This window comes from Mesitornis unicolor, unplaced genomic scaffold (genome assembly GCF_000695765.1).
Source record: "Mesitornis unicolor isolate BGI_N332 unplaced genomic scaffold, ASM69576v1 scaffold29002, whole genome shotgun sequence".
In the NCBI taxonomy this organism is placed as follows: domain Eukaryota; kingdom Metazoa; phylum Chordata; class Aves; order Mesitornithiformes; family Mesitornithidae; genus Mesitornis; species Mesitornis unicolor.
Genome location: NW_010168974.1, coordinates 65092 through 83290, shown reverse-complemented (window position 1 = coordinate 83290; position 18199 = coordinate 65092). Strand labels below are relative to the sequence as shown.

Below are 18199 nucleotides of genomic sequence, written 5' to 3'. Positions count from 1 at the left end.
GGGGTCGCCGCCCGACTGCAAGCTCTGCCAGGCGGCAGAAGGGGGAGCATCGGGCACGGCCGCCCGCCTGCGGCCTGAGCTCGTAATGCGGCCCAGGCCCGGTCGGCCCGGTCCCTGTCGGCCGTCGGATTCGTGGCGGGGTGTGGGCCTCCGGGATGCCGCTGCCGGAGTGCATCAGGGCAGCGTTCCCCGCCGGTCGTCGTTACCGGTGCGATGGCGAATCACATGGGCGGCACAGCAGAGAGTGGGCGTTTGGGCACAGATCGTAGCGGTTTTGTACCCTTGAGACTTGTCTAAGTTGGACTCCGAGTCGGGTATGGAATGGGCCTCTAATAAGGAGTTAATGATGAAAAAAGGCTTTATAGAGTAATAAGTAAAGTAGCTGGAATAGTAAGAAGCCCTGAATCTAGGGGTTAAATGAGTAACATAAATCTGCCCTGTTACTGATCGTATTTGAGCAGTGTTTTAGCTTGGGAAAAGCACATCAGAATACAAAAGGAGGAGATGAGGGGTGTCTGGCAGTAAGCAAAGTTACTGACTGCAAGGAGAGAGTTACCATCTCTTAGGCCTCCATGGATCCCATAGTAGCCTTCCACTTTGTCGAAATACCTTTTGCAGCTCAGTTTTGTTGAGGGGATTTGCCCATCTCACAGTAAACGGTGCCTTCAACAGCGCTGTGCAAACTGGCAACAGATGGTCCCCTGCACCTTCTCTGTGTTTTCCAGGTAGTAGTGTGCCAGGCTTCTGTGATGGGATGGGCTTAGCAGATGTAAAACAACCTGTTGTCATTTCGAAGTCCTTCTCATGCATAAGCACGCAGCTTGTTGCTCCCTCCTTTCCCTGGAAGAGCATCACAGATGTCTAGAAAGGCAAACATAGGGAATAATTTTTAACAAAACCTCTTTCAATAAGATTTTGGTTGTAAATTTCCTCTAACTTGTCTGTTTGATATATTTATCAAATGTGATTCTAGCTTGTTTGATGTCTCTACCTTTTACAGGGTTTAGGTGGATTTACAGAGTTACTATTTAGCATTAGATATATTTGTTATACAAATAATTGGAAAAAATGTCATTGTTACTGGCTTAGAACATTAGTATTTTTTCTACACTTAAACATCTAATAGGTACAAATCAGATATTAATCTGGCCACAGGGCTTTTTATATGCATTTAAAGAATAAATGAGAAGTTGGGTCAAGCCGGTTTTGAATTTTTTTTTTTTTTTCTAAAAAGGGCATTTAAAGACAGCTCCTAGACTTCTCTGTAACATTAATTAAGAAGGACAGGGAATTACTTGAAAGAGTCCAGCGCAGAGCCACAAAGATGATCGAGGGAGTGGAGCATCTCCCTTATGAGGAGCAGCTGAGGGAGCTGGGTCTCTTTAACTTGGAGAAGAGGAGACTGAGGGGTGACCTCATTAATGTTTATCAATTTATAAAGGGTGAGTGTCAGGAGGAAGGAGCCAGGCCCTTCTCAGTGACAGGCAATGAGAGGACAAGGGGCAATGGGAGCAAGCTGGAGCATAGGAGGCTCAATCTGAACATGAGGAAAAGCTTTTTTACCGTGAGTGTTACAGAGCACTGGACCAGGCTGCCCAGAGAGGTTGTGGAGTCTCCTTCTCTGGAGACATTCAAAACCTGCCTGGACGCGTTCCTCTGCAACTTGGTCTAGGTGATCCTGCTCTGACAGGGGGGTTGGACTGGATGATCTTTTGAGGTCCCTTCCATCTCCTAATATTCTGTGATTCTGTGTACTTAGTGCAGCTTCATAGTTCGCAATGGACTGTGATTTAATACGTACCTTCTCATTTATACTTCACTTTAAGAAAAAAGAAGTGGATGGCCCTGTGGAAGACCACAAACATCAGAAAGAAGTCTTTCAGGCTTCACCATGTCCTTGTATAGTCTCTCACATTGAAAAGATAGTCTGATACAAACAAAAAAGAAGCTGGCTCAGATTTTGGCAAATGAGAGAAAAGGAACAAAAAATCTTAGCCACAGTGGGGAAGCTTGATGCTGCTGCAATGTGATTTTGCTGGATTAAGCTACCACAAAATATAACGTTTGTTTGTTTGTTTGTTTTTATGCAGGGGGCTTTTTCTCCACCATCTTTTCCAGTTTGTTTGGAACCCGAGAGATGAGGATTCTCATCCTGGGGCTGGATGGAGCAGGAAAAACCACCATTCTCTACAGGTTACAAGTTGGAGAAGTTGTTACCACCATCCCGAGTAAGTGATAAGTCCCCTGGTGGACGTGGCCCCTTTGCCTGTCACTCCTACACGTACGCGTTGTCAGCTGAACTCGCTACACGCTGCCTTCATAAACAAAAGGACCTTGAGTTTTGGGAGCCTTGCACTGTTGTATTTACAAACTTTCTTGCACAACAGTGTTCCAGCCTGCTATAAGACATAAAGGAATATTTTAGGCTGCCCTGTTGAATGCAAAAAGTATTTGACCTGAGGATTGTTACCATGGTTTGACAAGCTTTTGTTGATAGGTAAATGTTCAGTAAGGAGTAACTGTTGACTGTGTAAGTCTTTTGTCTCCAAATATAGCTATAATGCTAATTCTAGAGATTGTTACTGTACAAAAAAATTTTCATAGGATGTTGTCAGTGTATTGTACCTGTTTAATTCCTTTTTGTCAAGGGTCTTCAGTTTGTTACATGAACACTTGTGATTAACACAGAGATGAAGTGGTTTAACTTTACATTAAGAGGAAGTGTAGCAAAACTCAGTGTGAATTGAGTAAATGAATCTCATGGAAGGAGATTATGCTTATTTAAAAAATGTAAAGATTTCACCACTTGTCTTAGCATTCATCCAGCCATACTTACCTATTACAAACACCCAGAGGTGTGTGCTGGAGTGCTCTGGCAAGGATCACTCTGTGCCATGTGAAGGACAGGGGATGCTTGGCTTTTCAGTCCCTGTCCTGACTCTTGGGTTCCCCCTGAATGGCCATGATCAACTGACTTTGGTCGGGGCGTTTCTACCTTCTGAAAGCCAGCAGTTTATCGTGCCGTAATCCTTTTGCCCTAGGGTTTTGCTTCAGCCTCCATAAATTTTAGGCGGTCTGCATCTATCATTCACTTCCTCGTGCTGTGTTTCTCTGGGTTGGCAGGAACAGGAATGGTGTGTGATACGCTGTAACCTTATTGCTGTCTTCCAAGTGTCACAGTGTGAAGTCTTCTACTGAGAAGTTGGCTCTGCTGTGGTCTTAGGAGAGCAGTGCTCTGGTGTTGACATGAAGGATGCATTCCTTAGTGTTTTATTGCTGACATTTGTGTACTCGGTTATCAAAACAGGACATTCCTTTCACCCTTGCCCAAATCTTTCTTTTGGTGATTTCAGGCAAACTTCTGTGCATTTTTAATCACCTTAGCATTTGTTACAAATCTCTACACTGTATTTGCAAGCTGTTTTTATTGTTCAAAGAAAAAAATTACCACATTATTTTGAGCCATAAGTATTTGCTGCGGTAACTTTACAAAGGGCATGAAATTTGTTATGTAGCTACTGAGAATTTTCAGGCCTGAAAACTTTCGACTAAGTGCTGTAATGTGCTTCAGAAAAATAAAGAGAAAGCACCAACAGTGAAATTGTTTAATTTTGTTTCAGCCATTGGCTTCAATGTTGAGACCGTGACATACAAGAATCTGAAATTTCAAGTTTGGGACTTGGGAGGACAGACAAGCATAAGGTAACAGATCTCTTAAAATGAAAATATGTCATTAAATTTCTTCGAAAAGTGCCAAGATCTTGAAATTATCAACTGGCACTTCTGAGGATTGGTTCTTTTAAGTTTTAAAAATGCTCTGTTGTCAGGAGAGCACTTTTGTCTGACAGAATTCAGTTGGTAAAACCTGTTGTGGACTACAGATTGGAAAGAAACAAGTGAATGTTTTCACTTATTTACAGTTTTGCTTTGGAAAATGGGTTTACTTGTATAGCAGACAACTGTGTAGCATTCTGAGAAAGGGAACTGAGTGATATTGTTGTGCCATGATTGCAACCCTGCCAACAATATAAACCCCAAAAGATATTTAAATGTTCATATTTTTAAGAATGCAAGGCTAGGAAGTTGAATTCAGGTATAGGTGATTACTTTTTTTTTGGCAAGCTCTATAAGTTTTGTAATGAGTTATTGTATGCATAATTGTAGTGATCTCTTCAGGACCCCTGTGTGCTTTTCTCCTGGAGGCTTATTCCCAAATAATTCTGTCCCCAGTGCTTCTGTCCTTTCCCTGTTTTCAAGCTCCATCTTTTTTCCTGCTGTTGAGCATATTTATACTGTGTGCTCCTTTTTTGTAACCTCTTGAAGATATGTACTTGCTTCCTGGGGCCTTTCACCCCAGAGACAATTTTCACTTCCTCTGGGTAATCTGGTTTGCATTATCTGGTTAAAAAGCACTGCTAAAAGTGGAAATGGTATGACTGGAACTTATCTTTCTTCTGCAGGCCCTACTGGCGGTGTTACTATTCAAATACAGATGCAGTCATTTACGTAGTAGACAGCTGTGATCGAGACAGAATTGGCACTTCAAAATCAGAGCTTGTTGCTATGTTGGAGGTAAGAAAACAAGGATGACAGTTTTATCAGTAGAACAGAAATTAAGAAATTAAAACCTCTTTTGGGAGCAAGCGTGACATTTGTTTCAGTGAATTGAGCGAAGCTTAACTTCACTTGTGAAACTTCAGCCCTCAGAATAGACCCCTGCAACACGTCTGACTGAAAAGCAGTAAATGCTCTGCAGGTGTTTCAGAGTCTCATGCAGTGCTGTCTGCCTTATTAACTGATGTGCCATAATAACTGATATGCCTCATTAAATCCAACTACCAGCTTGTTTCATAATGTAAAAGGCATAACCTGCCATGGCTGAAATTGTTCCTGTGTGGTGTCATGCTGGGAGCAACTGGAATTGAAAGTAAATAGCACTCTTTCACTGAAGAATTTTCTAAAGAACCAACATCTGCAAATTTAAATCATGAGTTGCTGAAGTTTCCTTTCATTCCTTGGGTTTTTCTCTGCTTAAATAAATTCAGTTGAAGTCTGCAACAACTTCCGTGATTCCCCTTTTTTAGGAAGAAGAGCTGAAGAAAGCCATTTTGGTGGTGTTCGCAAATAAGCAGGACATGGAACAGGCCATGACTCCCACAGAAATGGCAAATGCGCTTGGCTTACCGGCTTTGAAGGACCGAAAGTGGCAGATCTTCAAAACCTCTGCAACTAAAGGCACAGGGCTTGATGAAGCAATGGAATGGTGAGTAATGGTCTAATGGTGCTAGCTTCAGAAGAAAAACAGCTTTTACCTTGTTTTTTTTTTAAGACTGGATCTGTGTAAAGTCTGTCTGACACAAAAGATAAAGGTCCACATGAGTAGGAAGAGCAGCTTTCTCTTGAGTGTGTCTCAATGTAATTGAAATGACTTTTCAGTAAATGGACTTAACCTTTTTCCTAGGTTGGTGGAGGCCTTGAAGAGCAGGCAGTGACGCAAAGCTGGCCACTGCAAAGAGGCTTCTGCTCTGTCCCCCATCTCTCTTTCTGCAGTCGAGTATTTTCAGGCCACAGATACTTGTAAATAAGACAGATTTGAGTTTGACTCCTATCATGTGGATGCCTCTCTTGAATTGTAAACCTGAACCAAGTGAATGTCTCTGTACATTATGATATTCCATTTCTTTCTTTCTGTTTAAAGGATGTACTTAACGTTAATTTGTATGAAAGTCATACTGGCTGTGAAAGTTTATTTTTTTTGTTCCCTCCTGCACTCCTTTGGTGGATTTATGTTTGAGTGGCTACTCTATTTGTGTAATTACAACACTAATAAAATCTGGAACTGTCAGATGTAGTCCTAGGTGTGGTGCTTGCTCGAGGCTGCTTGCTTGCAGAAATGAGTCCAGCTGCTGCCAGTTGTGCCAGCCACATCGCTGAACACTGAAAGAGGTTTCCTTAAGCTGATGTTCTGCTTCAGAATCCTTCCCTGTTACAAGAAAAAACAGTAATAGAGAGAAATACCGTACCTCCAGCAGCTAACGTAGCATTGGGTTTTCTGAAAGGAAAATCTATGTCTTCAGTAGCCACCTGCTGCCCTGAGGGGCCAAGGCCATAATCTGAATTCAACTTTCACCTTCATGAGCTGCTACTCTCATTCTTTCATCTTTACAGTTAAGATGCTCAGTTTAGCTGCAGATGATTTTCTCTGCAGGAGCCAGGATGTTCACAGGCATGAATGCAGTCATCGACACAGTCATTGCAAAACCCATCTTTTACAAATGAAGTAAGATTTAATACCAAACATTGTGGTGGTTGTCCATTCAACTGTACATGCTCTGGTAAATATACAGGTTTGGGAAAAAAAAAAAATCAAAAAACTTTCATTTAAGATCCTAGATAAAAAGGACATGAAAAAAATATGAATAAATACAATTAAAATATGTAAATATTTTCTTTTTTTAAGCAGTAATTAGTTCTTTAGCTTGAAATTATCTTTTTATAAATTAATCCTCCAGGAAGGAAAAGCCTTTTCATTCCACCATTGCCAAATCTTTCAGTGTGTGACTTCGAGGTCTCTTGGCCTTGTAGGTAGGGCGCAGGAATTCTATTTTTCTCTTTCTGGTTTCTGCTTTATTCTTATGTCTCTTTAGCTTCCTCCTTGCAGCGATGTCAGGGTTGGCTACAGTCTGGTGAAAAACAAGACATTTGCTTGTTTAGTTACAACTTACGATTGTCCTCATAAACATCAGGGACTACCTAAAAAATGACGTAGTGACTGATAAGACAGTGCATAGGTTTTTCTCATGCTCCCCAAAACTGAGGGTATTCTTCCTGGCTGCTCTGCCCAGGTTCTTCAGGTGAGTGGAAGGAAAAGGAAACTTAAGGAAAAACTTTAAGGGTGGCAGAGCACTGGACCAGGCTGCCCAGAGAGGTTGTGGAGTCTCCTTCTCTGGAGACATTCAAAACCTGCCTGGACGCGTTCCTCTGCAACCTGGTCTAGGTGATCCTGCTCTGGCAGGGGGGTTGGACTGGATGATCTTTCAAGGTCCTTTCCAACTCCCAGTATTCTGTGATTCTGTGTAAGTGGGAAAACACAGCATTGCTGTCAGCCAGACCCACCCCAAGAGGCTGATTTTAAGCAGTTTCTTGTGAAGGTTCAGAAAATAAACTGCCAATTCAGGATAAAGTTCTTCCTCAAACTCACGTTCCTGGTCAGCCTTGATGAAAACCCTGTTTCTTTTTCCCAAAAGAGGAATCAGCATCAAGCCTTACCTGCAAAGCCCTCTGCTTTTTCCTCATCGCTCTCTTCTGACTGGCCTGTTTCTGCACAGAAGAAAAGGCAAGCGAGAAAGCCTCCAGTCCAACTAACTTCTTGAGCAGTTCTATGATTTCTTGGGAAAGGTTCTTCAGTGTTGGATCTAATGAAACAAACACAATTAACTTGCATCATCTTTTCAGCACGTGGAACAAAAGCCAAGAGCCTCTCCCCTTTCTTTGCTAAAGGATGACTGTACTGATTCATCTTGCTCAGTGAACTGTAGAGATGGGAGCAGAGGCACCTGTGAAATCTGCTGGTTCTTCACCAGCTTTCCCAGAGGACCACAAGTGGTGCTTCACACAGGGAAACAAAAAAATAATGCTTCTGAGAAGCAGAAGGTTTTTTTCAGAGGGAGAAAGGGATCTCAAAGGTTATCAAGAGTGGCTGGCCATGTACAGCCACCAGGGCTCCTTCAGAACAGGCTTTGTTGGAAATAGAGATGATCCCAGCTTAGCATCTGTCCAGTATGGACAATCCAGGCTGGCTTAATGGTTAGGAGCGCTAATTAGTTATATTACCTATAATCACAAAAAAATATACTGGGGGGGCGGAAGGGGAAGCTGAGAGCAAGGTGAATGTTTCCCCAGGCGTCCAGCAGATCCCTTGTCCAAGTGCTTGTACAGGCTCCAGAGAAGCTTGTGTAAGCTGCCTGCCCCCACAATGTCCTTCAATGCCAAGTGCCCTGCATCTACACCCCCATCACGTGGAAAACCAGCTCTGTAGTTTCTCTGCAAAATCATTTGAAGACCCCCAGCTCTTCTGCTGGCAGAGAAAGCAAGAAGTTGATCTTTATCCACTCCGGATATTGTCAGTCTCTACCGCATCTTTTCCAAGTCTCTTACTTGGCTACCATATTTTTTTAGCTAAGCAAGGCAGCTGTTCCCTACCCTAGACCACAGTTGCTGCCATCCTCCCAGTGTTTCCAGTTCTTTTGTGTTCTCTCCGAGATGTGGTGACCCAGTACTGCACACCGAATTTTCATGGCATATACAAACCACAGATTTAAAGTAACAGAACTTTTTTGGTTTGTTGGCTGTTGTTTTCCTGACATTGGATTTTGTTTGACTTGGTTCATGAAAATGAGTTATTGAAACAACAGTGTCTTGTCTTGCTCTTAAGCCAAGAGAGCCATGTTAGAGAGAGGGTGGTTTGTTTTTTCCCTCACCTCATGTAATTATTAAGACCTTTAAGCGTGGGTCTCCAGGGAGAAACAAGTGGTTGCTCACGCAGTACCCAGCAGGACAGCGTGACCTGGCCTCGCCCAGGAGGGAGAAGTTGTGTGCACAGTGTAACAGATGAACGCCTGCCTGCACACACCACAGGCTGTGTTCCCACAGCAGGCAGCTCTCCTCCCCTGCCTGCAAAGGTTCCTTTCTTTCAGTCACTCTGAACATGTGGCTCATTTTCTCTATTTCATGGGGGAAGCTTGGGGAAAATACCACGCAACCACCAAAATGGCAATTCCATCTTGTACAGTCCCTTGCCCTCCAGTAACATAAGCTGCCATAAAGCACACCCTGTTTTTCTTCATGCCCCTGAGCCTCACAGCAGGTCTGCTGTGGCAATCAAAAGGAATGACACATTCAACAGCCTTGTTCTGGCTTCCTCAACACCCACACCCTGTTCCTCTCCTCAGCAAGGACTCAGTTTTGCCACCACAAGCCCACTTTTTTCCACTACCTCACATGCTCAAGCTTTACCCATCTGCATGCAGGAGCCTGTCGAACTTTATTCCAGCCTTTGTCAACTTGTAGATTTTTGTTTCAGCTGCTGCACACTCTCCTTTCCTGATACCTTGGTTAGACTGCAGGTAGGTGAAATTCACTGATTACAGCATCTATGCCTCAACAGACAACAGGAATGACAGGAAGTTGCTATTTTTTGTGAGAGCAGTCACTTACCTTGCTCTGCATAGGTGCTGTTCAGCTCCCTGTACAGAGGGGTGAGAATTGTTGGAAGGTACGGCTTGATCCTGTCTTTCCCCAGATCCACTGAGATTGCCCCCAGGAACTTAAAGATGCAGCTTCTCTGAAAATGAGCGTGTGGGACATGAAGTAAGGAAGGTTGGCAGGGAACTGCCTCACTCGGGCACCGTTTCTGACACCCTAGTTGGAAACTCGCTGCTGTTACAAGGTCTCACTGCAGCCAAGGAGAGTGTTCAGATGAGACACCAGCCCATGGGATCTGTGAAGGCGTGAGCTGTGACTTGACCGGGCTGGCAGCTGTTAACACTTTGAACAAGAGGCTGCTTCTCACCATCCTGTGCTGAGGCAGCTGAAGACACAAAAGCTCAACCTCTCTAACTCTGCACCGTGGGGAACCACCATGAGTTTCCCGATGCTCCCCCACACACTCCCCTTCCCCTAGCACGTAACTCCACACTACCATTCCCCTGCCTTCATAAACCCAGCACTCCTGGGCTCTCAAAGGCCATGCTCTGTCCCCTTCAGCTTGGTGCCTTTGGCCTTCCCACCATTCCACCACCCCACATGAGGGCTGGAAGCAACAGCAAGGAGAAGCAGACTGGCACAACCCTTTCCTAAGAATCCCAAACTGAAAAGTTTGTTGTTTCTCTGGCACCTACTAATCCTCGCTTCAGCACCAACTCCCAGCACTCTCCACAGCTGGTCCCCTGGAAGCAAAGAACCAGAGCAGGCCTGCAAAAGCAGTTGGTCAAACCCTGTTCTTACCTTTAAAGGGACCTTAGGGGAATATGCTGCTTCTCGCTTTGCCATGAGGGAGAGCTTCTTCATTAACCACAGCAATGTAGCTGGCTGGCCTTTCTCTGTGTTCTCTCTTTCTTCCTCTCCTTGAGCAGAAATGTCTTTCTCTACCTCATCTTCTGAGGCCTCCTGCTCTTCCACTTCACAGCCGAGTTCTCCTTCGGCCTCTTTACCTTCTTCTGAGGCAGGGGCTAGCAAGTAAACAACTTTTGCCACAAAAAGCAAATTCTTTATAACCTGAAGTGTAAAAAGAGAGTAGTCAGTCACCATGAGTTCCCACAGTGTCAGCACTAGCAGTGCTCAGGGTACCTAAGAGCCAAGGCAAGATCTGAAAGAGAAACAGGCCAACCCAGGAGGCTGTGATGTGTCACCCCCTGCATGCTGCTCCTAACAGGAAGGCCCACCTCAGTATCCTCCTGCAGTCTGGGAGAGTCTTTCCCCGAAGCCACCATGCCTTTTGGGCTCCAGCACCCACAGAGGCAGAGCTGCTCCTTTTTGTCTTTCCCATGTCTAGCAGCCCTTGGTGTTCCACAAGGAAACCCCTGACCAGGTTCAGAGTGGAGTCAGATGTTCAGCAACAGCATCAGGCTGGACTAAATGCTCCCAGCAAAGAGCTGAGTTTCCAGGGCAGCTGCAGGGAACCAGCACCAGAGCTGTGGATGCCTGCTCCAGGATCTGGCTGCCCAGCCTGCTCCAGCGGGGCTGCAGAGCCAAGCTCTCCTTGATGGAGGGCTGGACAGACGTGACTCCAGTCCTGCCCTGCATGGTGCCTCCTCTTTCTGTCCCTGCCACCCCTCAGCCCTTCCAGGAGGCTGACACCTCAAGGGGGACTTTTCTGAACCCCTCCAAGACCTGAACCCACTCAGATGCCCTCAGCACAGAGCAGCTGGCCCTGCACTGTGTATTTGCCTTGAGCCACCACCAGCCAAGCAGTGCTGCTGTCCTGACTAGGAGGTACCACTCCTTCATGGGCCAGGGCCTGCACTATGCCCCCCTGCAGCACCAGACCTGCTCCTGCTCTTACCTGCTCTCCCAGAGACAGGTCCAGGAACTTGGACTGCAGCTGATGGCAGAACGCAAACACGAGTTCCTTCATCTGGGGAGAGGAAAAAGGAGAAGGGAATTACTCCACAAAAAGGAGGCCATAGCAGAAACTCAAAGCAGTGTTTTGCAGTCACCAAAGGCAAGTTCCCAGGGGTGACCAAGGGACCGCTCAGCACAACTTCTGCCTGCATCTTGCATCCTAGCAGGGAATCTGTGCTTCTGAGAATAAGACCCCAGAGAAGCCTGGGGTCAGCCTTCCTCAGCAGACACCTCCTCAAATGCTTTAAGCCATCACAATTAGGCAGCTGACAAGCAACTAAAAGAGAAATGTGCATGCTGAACTCTGACACTATTTTTATGTCCCAGCGGAAAACGGGCATGGGCAGGGGAGAAGGAGCAGTATCATTACCTTTTTGTCCAGTTCAGCAGTCAAGAAGACTGTGGATGCAGACAGCTCTGCTGACGTCTTTTTCCTCTTCCCTGCCTTTCTGTCCCTCCACTTGTTGACAAGATCTTCTGGCTTGTAAGAAGCAAATAACAAGCCAAAGATCTCAGTAGCTGTCAGCCAGACCCAGCTGTGAGGATACCACAGGTGAGACTGGACATGACCTGGGGGAAGGAAAACCTCTTTCAGCACAGAAGCTGGTTCAGTGAGAGCAGAAAAAGACCCAGGTCCCTCCAACAAATACCACAGCACGTGCTACAACAGAAAGGTGAAGGAAATGAACTGTGCTCATCTGCTCAGACCATCATCAAAAACTTCCTAGCAACTGTATTCAGCCAAAGCAGAGAGCAGCAAGAAGCTACAGGCAGCCAAATGTCCCCACAGTGACCAGGTGTTCTTGAATGCATCCACAGCACTTCCAAACATCCAAGACAGGGCCATTGCTGGAAACTGATGGCAACTGGGTAGGAAAAGCAGGCATGGCCCAAAAAGACACTTGCTCCAATCCTGGTTGACAAGTCATGTCTCTGCAGCAACTATGGTCCCCTCAGGGACTTGGTGCCGCAGCTCATTTGCCCATGATGCCTGGGAACTGGGTGCTGCGAGACTTGGGTGAGCTGGCCCTGCTGCAGATGGTCAGACTGAACCCCTCAATGAGGCACAGGATCCTTCAGAGAAGAGATGGATTTGCCCTCTTGTCCAAGCTGCACATCACCAAGCAATCCAGGATTTACAAGGGATATGGCGGATCTCACTAAAGGCACCAACCAGGCAGGCTGAACTCTTCAAAGACATTAACCAGCCAGATTCAGGTCTTCTGACAGCAGCAAACAAAGCAAATAAAAAGAAGGCAACAGAATGCCAATAAGCCCAGCCTGACACTGTACAATCTCACTCATGGGGAACTGCTTGAATCAAATAACCTCCAGGCCTTAACATGCTGGCAGACACACAGTATTTACAGCCCTATTGCCATGTGTCATTGCTTGCTGGCTGGTATGGATGATCTCATCAAGAATATCTCATCTTCCCAGGAGAACGGAATGTTTTCATCCAAGAGGATGTAATTATGGTCGGACATGCAATAGTTTGCAACTACTTGCTCTTGGAATAATAGAAAATATTTCTCAGCAACTAAGACAGAGGGTGTGTTGTTTTCATCAGCCATGCAACCTTTTCTATTAATCTCTTCCCTTTCGCTGCCCAGTAACTGCCATGTATTAGCATTTTGCAGCAGCAAACCTGGTATGACAAAGTTCAGTTGTTTATATTAAGGGTATGAAAAGCCACACAGCACACAAAGAATCTTCCTTGTAACACAGCTGTAATAATTCTTGATGCTTACCCCAGATACTGCTCACAACATCACTGTTCGTGGTCAACTGAATCAAGTTGCACTCTGTGATGAGCTTTGTTACCAGCACAAGAAAGCTGAACAGCAGCCTATCTGCTGCCTTCTCCTCCTCCTCTTCAGTTATCTAATAAAATCAGCAAGACAAGAAAGATGCTTATGAGAACCTGATGACAGTGCTTATTTCCCCTACTAGATAAATTTCAGACCAACCCTGCAAAGAAACAGAGGACTGACATGTACCCAGTTCTCTGCAGGACAGGTTATTACTACAGTCACTTGGTTTTTACACAGAAGGTACTGTAACAAACTCCTAGGTTTCCAAATGCAAGCAGTTACACACACAATGTGTATCATTTATGTCTATACATGTATTTGTGCATCTGACTCTCATTATTAGAGCCAGGCTGAGCTCAGATTTGCCTGTGTCATCTGGGAAACCACACGTTGTTACGACAACACTGTGAGCACTGTGTTTTATTAAATCACCTCCAGGACCTCACCCTGCCTGCAGTCACCAGCTGGCTTGATACCACATCAGTGCCTCACCTACATTTTGCAGCACGGGGGAAGGGGGGAGGGTGATTACACTTAATTTCTCCTCCCTGCAGGTATTTAATTTTCATCTCTTGCCAATTTCCATACCCTGAGGCTCTTCTCTCTTGTTCAGTGTGTTGCCCTTGCACATCAGTAACACATGAGGCCACTCCCCAGGTGCAGTAACTGGGATCCCTTTGGGATTGTCACATCCATGCAGAGTCTGAGGCAGCCTTGTTATTCTGAGCTCATCATGTGCACCAAAGAGATTTTCCATAAAGCAAAAATGTGCTCTGAAGTACAGGAAGGGAACTCCTTTGAAAGTTAAAGCTGTGGATAATGCTGAACAAAGCAGTCACAAGCGATGCCCTCCTGACCTTCCACGCTCACACAAATCTCTGCAGCCAGCAGGCACATTTCCCAGTTAAATGGATGTTGCCAGTGTGACCGTCAGGCTGTTTTCCAACTAAACCGATTCTAACCCATCCCAGTGCTACCTGTGCACCCTGCTATTCTTTCTGATGGTGATCTTTGTAACTCCACTTTTAACAAAAAACAGAAGTCCCTCCTCTCCTGTGACCACAGGAAAGACCAGAAGCAGGGAAAGCTACCCAGTGCTACACACTTTTAACCCACCAAGCCATACAAGTAAAAAACAAAAGCCTGAGACTCGAGGGCTGTCTCAAGAACCCCTTCTACCCACGGAGATCTTGACAGAAGCCGGGACAAGGAGCAGTGTATCTGCTGGTTACATAATACGGCTGCAGGCTTGGGCCAGGTGGCTTTGAGAAGTTCCTTTGCCACTTGTGTTGTGACACATGACATCAAATTTGGGCTTACAGACAAAAAATACGCTTCTAGGCCAGTGAGGTCCCCTTCAGAAAAAAATGTACATTTCATGTCTTTCATCAGTCCCACACAGTAGGTCTAACAGTTAAATCTCTCCCACACTTCTCTTTTTCTGTTTTCTTAATTCTCCTTCTCCAAACCTCACACATGGGAAAAAAATCACTTACGTCTTCAAATTTAATTGGGTTGATTTCTTTTTCAATCAAGGTGAGGACAGCTTCGAGCCGCCGCTCAAACATCACTCCCTCCACTTCAACAAACAAACCGCACGCCTGGGCAGCCAACCTCCGGTGTGAGCTCTGCCAAGGGAAAAAACAACACCAACACCCCTTGTTACTCCACAATAATCAAATCTTGCAGCTCCCACGTGCGGGAGCCAGCAGCAGCCCCTACTTTTGCCTGTAGCAACAGCATCTTAAGGGAAGCTGTTTTCAGAGTACTATTGAATAAGGAGATGCTGCCAGATAGGGACGGAAGTGCCTGGCAGCACAAGTTACCCCTGGAAACACCCCCTAAAACTGAATGCCAAAAGGCCTTTTCCAGCCCAGTTCCCAGCTGCAAAGCTGTGAGGGCTACTTTGCACTCTTTGATTCTTTACAACACAACAGGCGGCTCACAGCTACAAACCACAGCTGAACACATTACAGGTGAAAAGGATGCAGTGTTGAAGAACACTTACTCCATTAGTGCAGATGAACTGGACCTGAGCCCTGTTTCAGAATAACTAAACATTCAGGTACCCACATCCAAACGGGTGGCCCGCAAGACTGGGTTTGCCACCTTAAAGTTGCTGGCAACAGACTGAAGTAAGTCTGAGCTACAGACAGCATGAAAAGCCCACTATTGGGATGAGAAGAGCTTTAAGGAATTTGCTCAAACCTTTAACCTGAGCAAAAACTACACACGATGAAAATACCTGACCCAAAAGAGGAACTGTTAAAAGCAGCACAGTGCAGCTGGGAAGTCTCTAGGCTGACCTACAGCTGCAGCAGTTCCCCACACTTGTGCAGCCATATGAAGCTGTGTAATTTCTTCCTCTTCTTACTAGCAAGAGCAATGGTGCTGAGCACAGCCTTAAATCTTGCTCATAATCCTTTCCTAAAACTGCTAAGTGAGGCATAACTGAACCCACCAACCCACTAGACCTGGTACTAGCAATCTCTCACTTGCCTTAATCTTACTCAGCCCCCAAACAGAACCCAGACCCGGTCAAGTGAAAAAAACAAAGAATACCTTCTTGCTGTGAAACCACTCCTTGACCAGTGAAAACATCAGATCTTGTTTTTCATTGTTTATCTTCCTGAGCAGAGATTTACAGGTCAAAGCCGCCATTTTTTTGCATTTGGCAGAATCATCATTTATCATCATCATACAAAGAGAGAGAAAAAACAGCCCGCAGTATTTGTGGAGGAGATCCTGGAAAGAAACAACCATTAGTCAACCGCACATCCTGAAGGAGCTGCTGGCAATTGGAGGGGACAAGAGGGGTATTTGTTGCACAGCACAGGGGAACGTCAGCCTCCAGCGGGGTCCACATCAAGGCAGGTGAAGTGAAAGGAGTGGATGATCCAGCTGTTGGAGCACACAGGCACTGTACAGCACCCACAGCCCTGCTCTGACTCTGACCTGTTAACATGTCCCTGGGACAGCAACCTGTCAAACCTTAAAGTGTATTTTCATGCGCAACTCTCACTGAAACAGGCTTAAGTCCCTTAGCACTGCAGCAATCAGCCCAAAGGCCCTTCTCAGTGCTTTGCTACTTTACAGAGTTGCTGGGAAACAAGTTGAGATACTAAATCTAATCAGGTGGTGGTGAAGCGCAGCTTACTGTGCAGAATTTCTCTTCCTTCCTCCCAAATTCTTGCTTGATTGCACTTCTCTCAACCTCCTGAATGCTCAGTCAAGCTCATGCTGCAGAGCTTTAAGGCAGCTTAGCATTTTGTGTATGTTATCCTGCATAAATGCACACTTATTTTATAGCTTTCATTTTGATCCACCCCACTGAGAAGCCCTCCCTCTCCAGTCAGGCCAACAACACAGATATGGTACATCACATACCAGTTCAGTCAACATCACCTCTCATGAATATTGAAAAAATCCCACAAGAAGAAAACTCAGTACTTCACTTTCTATCCATAACCCATTTTCTAAACTGGTTGTGTTTCTTTCTGGCATAAATCACCACCAAGTTTATCCAAACTCCAGCTGACAGAGCTTTATTTCACTTGCAGACTGAGCGCATTAGATAAAGAAGTACTGCAGACTTTCCAGCATGTCATTTCTCTTTTGGAGCAAAGCCAGCTTCTTTGGAGATAAGTGAACGTTCTGCTCATGACAAGAGAGAATGGGAACTACCAAACGCTCCCAAAATAAACTACTCTGAAAATGCTGTTACTGCAAGCCACAGTAACTGCTTGATGCTTGGAACACCAAGGGGTGCTTGTTACCTGTGGGAACGTGTCAAGGAGGTACGCGATCATCTCCAGCGCAGATTCCCTTCCAGTTTCATACTCATACCTGTGAGCAAATGATTAATGGTTAGGGCTGGGTTAATACTCTAGAAAGTTGCTAACAACTTGCAGGAATGGCCAATGCCAGAAACACACAATGACAGGGATCTTTCTACAACGCCTACCAGACCTGGTCTGATACTTAGGAGAAGAAAAGAAACAGGCCCATGGGCTCCATGTCCCAGAGAACAGGCACAGAGACACAAACTTCAGTCAGCAAAACCACACGGTGCTGTGGTGCTGGGGAACTGTTAAAAATATTGTTACCCTGAGCAAGGGAGGGGTTCTGCTGAGGAGATTTCAGGCACACTGCTCCTGCTGCATTGGTGCAGTGGATCTCAACTATGCCTATAACTGCAGCTGAGACCACTGTCATGGGACAACTGTTGAATAAACACATTCCCTTACTCTTTCTGGATTTTCCAGTTCACCTGGTTCACAACCAGTGGAGCTGGTTAACCAATAGGCAAACAACAGGATCTCTGCTTACAAAGAGATGAAGAACAAAAGCAGCTGTGAAACAGGGGAGAGAAAAAGGGCTTGCTTTATCAAACAGCCCATCTCTGAAAAAGGGAAGTGTTTCAGAGGTAGGAAATTCAAGACTCCAGCCTCACCCTCCCCTCCATACAACCCTTTAGGTGGTCACTAAAGTAGTATTTAAGCAACAAGGTTCTGTTCTGACAGAGATGTTGAGAATATAAACTCACTCCAGTTGTGCGAGTATGAAATCCAAATTGGTTTTCAGGTTGTCTCCAAGGGGGTAGTCCAGAATATATTTTAAGTAAATCTAGAAAGAAAAAACAACACAGAAAGGAGTTACAAGAAACACTCAGGAAAACTTGTAAAAACCTTACAAAGAAAATGCAGTGATGGAACAAGTTTGTGAGAATCATCCCTTTCTCCTGCATGTTTCATTTCCTACTACACAAGGGGCCAACAACTGCTCTCGAGCTCCACGCCTGGAAAAGGATCTGTAGGTGTTTGACAACCGCCAGATCAGTCTTTAGAGCATTACTCTGAATTATGCAGGCTTCTGCTAACAGAGATCCCACATCCTTCAAAGTTCATCAAGTAACTATGGAAGTGCACTATTTGGTTATGCACAGCTTCTGCTGCACCTGTATCCTAACGCTTGAAACGAAGCAAGAAAATCTGCCTTTTGGTTGCTTTTAGCTTGGAAAGAAGGAGGAAGCAGTGGGAAGGAATCATGGACTTGTGGCAAATTCTCTTCTGCTGGGATTCAGAAAAGGGCAAAGCTCTTGGTTTCATGGGCCTGAAAGCTTTCTAAGCAGGGTCTGTGCCACTGCTGCTGAGCACCTTTCTGTAGGTGCACCACAGCAAGCAGTCTGCGATCCTGCTATGCATCAGTTACAAGAACTAAAGTCAGCAAGAGAACAAGGATTAGTATGAAGGGAAAATGGGTTT

General features: G+C 45.3%; 2 protein-coding genes across 2 annotated transcripts in view; one reads left to right on the top strand and one right to left on the bottom strand.

Moving 5' to 3' along the window:
- Positions 1-2095: 2095 nt before the first annotated feature.
- On the top strand, positions 2096-5846 carry ARL1 (ADP-ribosylation factor-like 1). The gene is made up of 5 exons (XM_010179221.1): positions 2096-2228; positions 3621-3702; positions 4461-4572; positions 5085-5263; positions 5462-5846. The coding sequence occupies exons 1-5, from the start codon at positions 2138-2140 to the stop codon at positions 5490-5492; spliced, it is 495 nt and encodes a 164-aa protein (XP_010177523.1). The 5' UTR covers positions 2096-2137; the 3' UTR covers positions 5493-5846.
- Positions 5847-6267: 421 nt separating this feature from the next.
- The window catches only part of UTP20 (UTP20, small subunit (SSU) processome component, homolog (yeast)), a 63587-nt gene continuing 51655 nt past the window's right edge, over positions 6268-18199 (bottom strand). Inside the window, exons 52-62 of the mRNA XM_010179222.1 lie at positions 17482-17561; positions 16712-16781; positions 15498-15680; positions 14432-14563; positions 12873-13005; positions 11492-11691; positions 11063-11134; positions 10006-10275; positions 9217-9343; positions 7270-7415; positions 6268-6683 (exon numbers count right to left, since the gene is read on the bottom strand). Coding sequence (XP_010177524.1) covers positions 6528-6683; positions 7270-7415; positions 9217-9343; positions 10006-10275; positions 11063-11134; positions 11492-11691; positions 12873-13005; positions 14432-14563; positions 15498-15680; positions 16712-16781; positions 17482-17561 — 1569 coding nt within the window. The 3' untranslated portion in view covers positions 6268-6527. The remainder of the gene's footprint in view (positions 6684-7269; positions 7416-9216; positions 9344-10005; positions 10276-11062; positions 11135-11491; positions 11692-12872; positions 13006-14431; positions 14564-15497; positions 15681-16711; positions 16782-17481; positions 17562-18199) is intronic.